Source organism: Oryzias melastigma, linkage group LG18 (assembly GCF_002922805.2).
Source record: "Oryzias melastigma strain HK-1 linkage group LG18, ASM292280v2, whole genome shotgun sequence".
Lineage (NCBI taxonomy): Eukaryota > Metazoa > Chordata > Actinopteri > Beloniformes > Adrianichthyidae > Oryzias > Oryzias melastigma.
Window position 1 is genome coordinate 17,664,409 of NC_050529.1, and position 8,339 is coordinate 17,672,747.

The following is an 8,339-nucleotide window of genomic DNA, read 5'->3' on the forward strand; positions in this document are numbered from 1 at the left end:
TGACTCCCTTTCAAAATAAAAGACACCTTGTGCCATATGGGATCATCTCAATGAAGCAAATGTAGTAGTAGGTAGTGTAATGTCAGCAGTGATGAAGAAAAAATGTACGCAGTTTATTTTATCACTGTTGTTGTGATTGTGAAATCAACTTACTGACCTCAGATTGATTTTTTGTGGTACACAGCACTCAAGAATCTGTCAAGTTTTCGACTTTGGCAAAATATTTTAGAAAAGCGCTCTACAAGCAAAGTTTTATTTGATTTTATTAAAGCCAAACATCCAAACAGTGTTTAAGAAAAAATACATATTTTAAAGTTACACTTCATTAGCGACTTTATTAGAAATGTAGCATAAATTAAAACATCTTTTTTTTGTAAAACTAACAGTTGTGATAGAGAAATATACCTCTCGAAGGAAAATCTTACAAATACAACCATAAAGTGCTCTTTTGCTGCATATTTAAAGAATACATGCAGTGATGCCACCATTTGCAGCCTGTCTAACAAAGTCTAAACCAGGGGTGTCAAACTGCTTTTGGTTTTGAGGGCTACATTCCACCCGTCTGATCTCAAGTGGGCTGGACAAGTAACGTAATAGCAAAGTAACCTATGTTCAACTTGTTATCTGCAGCTTTGCTTTTATCCCAGTAGCCTAATCACTTATTATATTGTTTATTATGTTCATTTCATGATCTCTTGCTATGCCGTTCTTGCATTTCCCAGAAACTTGCTTTTTTCCCCAACATCCTTATAATTTTTTTCTCCTCATGACGGGGCCAGGTTAAACCGTGTGGCGGGCCAGATACAAATGTCTTACCTTTCTGTAAGAAATCATAGAGTTTACCAATAAAGCCACATTCACACCCTCTCAGCATCATGTGTTCAAGTGACCACTTCCGATGAAAAGTCTGTTATCCATAAATGTGTGCTTCAGGCGTTTGGGTTCAAGTTTCGCTACGCAAGTTTCCACAACCGCTTTCGGGCTTGGCCACTGAACATGCATTGAAAGTTAAAATAGGTTGATCAATAAAAGACTCTGAATTGATAGTGACGTATAGATGGCTTCAATTTTAATTAATTGAAGTATCAACTGCTTAAAAATTGATCAAAAAAAGCCTGGAGCAAAATTCACAATATTTGCTCTGCTTTGACATTCTGCACCAAGCCTCTTCCAACTGTAGGTGGCGGACATGAGCTAGTAAACAACAGTAGAAAAGGAAGAAGAAGTGCCTTACTCTCTCTCTCTACAGTGCGAACACTATGGTCATGTGAAGCCCGTTCTAGAATGCACGTCAAGTGCCCGGTGTGTAGCTATAGCTATTTTATCTTCCTTTTTACTTTAAAACTCCTTAAATCTCCCTTTTTTATTTTTTAAAAACAAAGTTGAAAGTGAATCACATAATTTACACATTTATTTCTAGCATTTCCATCAGGAACCATCTAGCTAGCTAAGCTAGCTAAAGGTAATGAGGTAGTCAGGGTAGGCCTGGTCATCATGGAACACAACAAACATGCTGGGGTTGTCCACTCTGTCCACCAGGCTGTCGTATCGGTTGTGAGGCTGATCGCTGCTCCGAGGTGGAGGCATTTTCATGTCACTGCGGCCCTGAGTGAAGACACCCGTCAAAACTCGGGCCACAAATATACTTTTAGAACCATCAGCAGTGGGTCTGGAATATGTGGAGTTGGCTGAGTAACTGGCGTCTACAGCAAAATAGGTTCCTTGACCGTAGGCTGTTGCTGTGAAAAAGCAGAAAACATAAATCTGAATAGTAGTGGTAATAATTCAAATGTAGTCTTTTATTTTGAAAATGTAACAAATTTGTCAGCATATTATCTGAAATTATATTTCAAGTGAATTACACATCAATTTAAATACTGTTGCTTAGAGATTTAATGATGCTTGTTTGTTGAATGAAATGTTTGGCTAAAACTGACCGTTTTTCCCTGAAAAGCTTCGGTTGAATCCTCCTGTTTTGATGGAGTCCAGGCTGTCTTGACTCGTCCCGTGGTAAAGCAGCTTTTCTCCCGCTCCTCCATCCAGTTTGTTCTTGTCTGAGATGTGTTTGTTCTTGGCTTCATAAGCACGCCGCAGGTGAATGTTCTGCACGCGAACGATCTAGCATCACAGAAGAAGAAAAGAACAGAATTTTTCTCATATTTTTCCAAATCAATCAAAACTTTTGACTATAACTTAAAATCAATATACGATTAAGATCAATTTAGATAGTTTTTATAAAAGACAGAGATTTATACCTTCAAAACAGTCCTTTTCACTGTTTTTCTGAAAGGTTTCAGTACTGTCCTGTACTCTTCAGACTGTGGGTCCAGCAGAACTTCTTTCAGGTTCTCTCCAGGATCCATGCTGTCCCAGTAGAGGGGGAAAGTAAAATCTGACAATAGAAACAAACAGAAGGGGTTTAAAGCCAGAGAATAAGTCAAAAGGTTTGACCTGATGAAATACTTGTGAAAGACGATCCAACCATTTTTAGCATTGAAGAATTCCTTTGCTCCTTAAAAATAAGATCTTTTTTAAGAAAAAGTTAAAATTTTACAATGACCGGAAGATTTTTCTCTAAAAGTTGACACTGGTCAGTGGGTGCCCGGGCACATTTTGAGGTCATGCTGTGGCAGTCCAGTGACCAGTGTGGATGACACTGTTACGAAATTGGGCAACAGCTGAGCAACCACAGCAGCATCTCTGATTGGACGATGTGTAAATGTTTCAGGATGGCGGCCGTTCATATCCAGTGCCACCAGAAGCCCTGGGGTGAACAAAAAGTCTACCTTACAAAACCCTAAAGGGAAAAAGTGGTGAACCCACTTCAGAATGGACCGTGTGTAACCGGATCGATTCTGCGTTGTGTTTATGGGGAAGAAAGACGTGGAAGCACAGCAGCACCCTCGGAGATCACCTCCATTTATTGCGGATCTGACAGTTTTCCAGAAAGGAAAGACACAGAAATCGCGTGTTAGCTGCCCGTTTTAGCTCCTAGATGAGAGTGACAGGTAGAGGGAGATCAGCTAATTCTTACATAAAAATAAAATGAGGATTCATATTGTAAATGTTACAGGACACCCACCTCTCCCACCGAACAGTAAAACAGGAAGGGGAGAGGGAAAGCGAGCGCCCAACATATAAAGAAGAAACCACAGAAGAAGAACAAACTAAGGAGGGGTTACCCAATGCTGAATTCAGGGGGAGAAACTAAACTTAGACAATCAATATTTTGTGTAATTAAAAAAAGATTTCATCTCGTTACACGTGCACCACCCAACTTCCAAGAAAGGACGGCCAGAACCCTTTGTCCTGACCTTAACCCTTCTTCCGGGTATGTGCGGCCAGGGAAGCCCCAGCTGCACGTATTTACAAAACTACGCACGACTGTTCACGTTCTTATTTTCTAGTTGACATTTCAGAAATGATCTAAAAGTGTCACAAAAGGGTCGTACTATGACGATGTTGCCACAGGTATACTACAGCTTAAAATGTAATTTAGCCAACCACAATCAAGACATTGTTCACAAAGTTTTTAGAAAACGATGGGGGCAAAATATCATTGATTTTACAACATGAAACTTTGAATCTGGGCCTCACTTGGTCTTCGGACTTTGAACATACCTGGTGTAGAGTAAGATAAGTTTAAACAGCTTCAAAGCTGGTGAAATAGCTTGAATGTCTAAACAAATGGTTTGAAATCTTTACAAGGATCAACTAGTTTGCAGTGTGAAGCCACGATGAACATCAGCATAGCATAAAGTAAGCTACACAATGGTTAACACTATGGAATTCCATACCTGGTAAATTCTCCAGTCGTTTCAGCTTTGCTACTTGGTCTGATGTTTGACTTCTGGCTTCTGTCTTCTCTAGATTCACGTTCCACTTCGTTCCCTTGGCGTCCACTATACCGTTTGCAGTATTTCCTCTTTCCAGTTTATAATTGTCTGCTTTGGGGAGTCTTACCCAGCTCTCATTGGGGACCAAGATGCACCAGGCCACACTGAGGTACAAATTGTCCTCCTCTTTAACCCTCAGTTCTCTTCTAAGAGGAACGGCGGTGTTGACCATCTGCACTACCTGATTGACTCCAGATTTTAACCCGCTCACTATCAGTCCACCCTGGCCTGGCGGGTTCTCTTGAATGTGCAGCTTCTGCTGTTGGGCCAGCGTCCTCAAATCCTTCATGCCGTCCTCAGTGAGGTCTTCCAGATCCTCCTTGGTAAAGATTTTTGTAGACCAGCGATCTTTAAGCAATGTTCTTATTTTTGTCACCGCTTCAGCCACATTCTTTCTGGTCAAACCCACAAACAAGAAGCTGGACCGTTGACCTGTCGAAGGCAAAGGAGATGGTTTGACTTAAAGTAAGTCAAAATCAAAAACAGAAGGAAGTGACAGAAACAGGCCCCACCTTCCTTTTCTCTGATGCAGACCTGGCACAAACGCTCAATGTCCTCTTTGTCCTTTTTGCCATCGGTGCGGAAATACTGCAGAGCCGCCGGTTCATTTAAGGCCACGGTGTCAGAAATCAGTTTGGCCAAAGCAGATGTTAGAGCGCGATGGGCGTCTGGAACCAGACGATAGGGACCGGATACCGTCACACTGGGGCGAGGAGAACCTGTAGCTTTCATGGAGACGTTGCTCGTCTTCAGGCTGATGAGCTCCAAGATGTGGTCAAAGCAGTCAACCAGCTCGGGGTGAGCGAGTTCAACCACTTCTTCAATGATGATTTCATTCAGCAGATGCTCTCTGAGCTCGCTCACATGTTTGGTGTACCCCACTATTCGAACTTTAACCACTGATGCAGGAGTCGGCTCTGAGATGAAGGTCACGTTGACTCTGACCTCACCGCAGTTCGCCTCATTCTCGGCTTTTGTGAGGATTTGTTTGATTCTGTCAATGTTTGGAGGCGCAGCTGCACCGCCTTGCAGCTTCTCGATCTCCACACTCAGCTCATCTAGCAAAGCGGCCGCAGCCTTGTCCAGGTCACGAGAGCACAGGCTGGACAGGACCACATCTGCCCCCACCTCCAGGAAAACCGGGTTCTTGAATCTCTGCTGGAAGTCTGCCTGGTACTTGGGAACCAATCTACTGTTTTTAATGAAGGTCATCAAATCCTGAGGAAGCTTAACTCTCTTATCCAGTTGTTTTTTCATTGGTCCTGCAAGGTTAGCAGCTCCTGAACGCACCTCCAGAGACCGTTACTCTAGTGAGGAAACATAACTGAGAGTTTAATCTTTGTTTATACCGTTCAAGACGAGTGGAGGTGTTTGTGCTTAAATGTTGTCTTACCTGTTTGTTAACACAAAAGGATAATTTTCTCTGCAAAAGAGAAAGCCAATTATAATATCCAGAAAAGGATTCTTGAGAGTTAAAACTGTACTTATCCTGCAAAAAAGCAGCATCTGCTGGTCAAAGTTATTGATAAAAACAAGGAAATAGCTTTTTTAAAAATCTAGTGAGGGCTAAAAACCATTTAAAAAATATGAAAACATTCTGATTGTGTGTGCGTAAAGTTTTTAAGTGAAAGTGTGGCTGTGTGTGTGTGTATAAATAGTCAACCTTGTATCCACACTTACCCTCTCCAAAGAGGAATCCCTTCCTTCCGTCAATCTTCCTGCACTCCTGAAGGGGGATTTATCTCAGCTGGGATCTCAAACAAAAAGTTCTTGTTTGTTAAATCTATCACTATTTCTGAACAAATCCACAAACTAAGTAAAATGAAGCCGTCTTGCAGTGAGGTAGATCACTCAAACGTTTATAGTTTCACTTTCTCTTTGTTTAAAGAGACGAAATTAGAAAAATGGACACACCCACAGATAAAAATAGATTTATATTCATAATTTTTCATGGAACAGGTACTTCTCCTTCACAAGTGAACTCTGCAGAAAAATCTTGTGAGTCAAACTTAAAATCCTTCCATAAACAACTTGTAATATGAGTGAAGTTAGTTCAATTCTAAATTAATTTGAAGATAGTGATAAGATGTAGGACACGAAATTGCACCAATCTGTATACTTTCTATAAAATAAGATGATCAGTTCTGCACTTTGTCCTGTAAAACAAACAAAAAATGAACAATAATTTGGAAGAAAAGAAAATGCTGACAACTGTGATACCGCCTTGAACCACTAGAGGGCGTGCTAAGTCTGCAAACCATAGAAATCCATAATAAGAAGTTAAATGTGATGTTATTTTTTCTTTTTTGTAGATTTTTTTTTGTGTGTGTGTGTGTCAATAACTGATGAAATTCATCTGGAAACATTAAGATTAGAAGTACAATAATTTTTTCTTAATAAAAAAATAAATTAAAATGAAACACCTAAAAAGTCTAAAACAAAGGAGTATTGGGCTACAATTCTCTTTTGTTCTAAAATACTAAAATAAAATCAGAATATCATGGAAAAGCATATTCATTTCCATAATTCTATTTTTAAAAATGTATTTTTCACAGTACATTGTTTCAGAGCCCATTGTTTAATCCAAGTATTTGTTTATTTTTGATTAAACCCACAAAAGCAGGATTTGAAAAATATGAATACTGTGGAGAAAAGTGCTCAAATTCTCCAGGACAGTAATGTTTAAAACTAAATTTCACCACTAAACTTAAAGTACCTGCTTAGGTTTTCACATATAATTAAATTATTACAATTACAGTCTCAAATATTTTAGGGAATTGTGGAAATAAGCACATTTTTCCATGACATTCTGATTTTTTGGAATGGTTCTGTCCATGTCTCATACAGTACTTTGATTGCTTCCTGTCAATAATTCCAGCTAAAGTTGCCGGTCTTTTCTGCCTCCAAAGATAAAAATGCATAAATTGCATTATAATTTACAGTCAATGCATGCTTGAATTTAGAAATAAATAAAGAGTCTTTTAATGAGTAACTTCTCACAAAGGTGCTGAGCATTAAAAGAAAAAAATATAAGTGATTTTTTGTTCATAGCTGGAAATAAATTCAGGCATCAGTGGGTTAATGACTTCACTGTGCTGCATTTGAGAGTTTGGTAGATTTAACATGAATTCACATTGATCATTACAGGTAAGTTGGAAGGACTTTTGTTGTGGCTTGTTTTAACACCACTGTGGAATCTCTCTTTTGTTTTGGTGTCATCCTAAACAATTAGCGTAATTTGAGGAATGATGGTTGAAGAACTCCACGGAGGAACAGCAAATGAAAGTTGGTTCTTCAGAATTCTTTAAATTGTCGTCTTTTGACTTTAGTTACTGACTTTGCCATTGTCTTCACTTCCTCTGACACTCAGCGGTCACATTATGAGGTCCACCTTGTTACGTTTGATCCATATTGACAGGATAACATCACACATTTGCTGCAGATTTGTCGGCTGAACATCCATGAAGCCAAAATGTTCCACCACATACCAAAAGTGATCTATTAGGTTAGCTAAAGGGATCATGGGATATCAACATAGGCTTACTCAGTCCTGTTTACAACCCAGAGACAAATTTCTAATAAACTCCTGCTGTGCTGCAAAGAATGTCTTGCAAAGCGACATTTTTTTTTTTATTTTGGCTAAAAACGGCATAATCATAATTAAAAGACCACCGAGAACACTTTTACAATCCAAAAAATATATAGTTGGAGTGAGACTTTGAATGATTATTTTTGCAAAAAATGACTTAAGTCATTAACAGTTAAAATTCTACTTACTTTAACTGATTTGTGAAGTTGGTTTGGTACCTTAATGCTCATCTTTGTTTTTTTTTTGTTTTTTTTTTGCTTTGATTCTTTTGTGTTTGTATGATTTATGATCATGTATTTAATGTGTGAACATTTTTCATAAAATATCATAAGATTGGGGATGTCTCCTTCACGCCTAAATTAATAGCAGTAACACCAGCAGTTATGTCTGAGTTCTAAAATCCGTCCTGGTGGGAAATGATCACCTCAAACATGGAGTGTTAGCACAAGCAGGGGTCCTTGAGTTTGCCAGCTAGCAGTGTGAGAAGATGTTTATCTGTTTTAAAATAACAGAATGTCTCATCAAGTATTTTTTCAAATAAAAAAATGAAATCATCAAATACAAAGGGGCTTGTGGTTTTTCTCGAGAAAAGATGTCTTGATTAACATTGTGCAATAGATTAGATGCTCTGCAATCCCATCCAACAGTGCATGCACCTTGGCTGACATCTTTTGAACTGGTGCCCACACAGCCATTTCTTATGAATCCAGTTGTTTCTGAAAACCTCTGCTTCGGTTACACTGAAACGTGAGACGCGTCTTTATGCTTTGGCTGTCGGGCAGATCCTGAGGTATGTGCCGGAGGCAGGCCTCACATGTTGCTGATCTGCTGTTCAGCTGAGTTTTGGCCGAACT

The 8,339-nt window shown here is 39.2% G+C and overlaps 1 protein-coding gene and 1 long non-coding RNA gene across 2 annotated transcripts; both read right to left on the minus strand.

The window, feature by feature from the left end:
• Positions 1-6: 6 nt before the first annotated feature.
• Positions 7-5,411, minus strand: LOC112156290 (protein mono-ADP-ribosyltransferase PARP14). Its single transcript, XM_024288522.2, has 6 exons — positions 5,290-5,411; positions 4,409-5,203; positions 3,798-4,328; positions 2,256-2,392; positions 1,938-2,118; positions 7-1,739 (listed from the first exon to the last, which is right to left on the minus strand). The coding sequence occupies exons 2-6, from the start codon at positions 5,151-5,153 to the stop codon at positions 1,453-1,455; spliced, it is 1,881 nt and encodes a 626-aa protein (XP_024144290.2). The 5' UTR covers positions 5,154-5,203; positions 5,290-5,411; the 3' UTR covers positions 7-1,452.
• LOC112156200 lies at positions 2,899-3,327 on the minus strand. Its single transcript, XR_002920931.2, has 2 exons — positions 3,083-3,327; positions 2,899-2,991 (listed from the first exon to the last, which is right to left on the minus strand). It is a non-coding gene; the product is annotated as an uncharacterized LOC112156200 (long non-coding RNA).
• Positions 5,412-8,339: the final 2,928 nt, after the last annotated feature.

Excerpts from the sequence above, each read along its gene's own strand:
- LOC112156290 (XM_024288522.2), bottom strand. The coding sequence starts at position 5,153 with ATGAAAAAACAACTGGATAAGAGAGTTAAGCTTCCTCAGGATTTGATG. Across the intron at positions 4,329-4,408 it reads CTGCATCAGAGAAAAGGAAG|GTCAACGGTCCAGCTTCTTG; the intron begins GTGGGGCCTGTT and ends TGCCTTCGACAG. Across the intron at positions 1,740-1,937 it reads AAGCTTTTCAGGGAAAAACG|CAACAGCCTACGGTCAAGGA; the intron begins GTCAGTTTTAGC and ends GCTTTTTCACAG.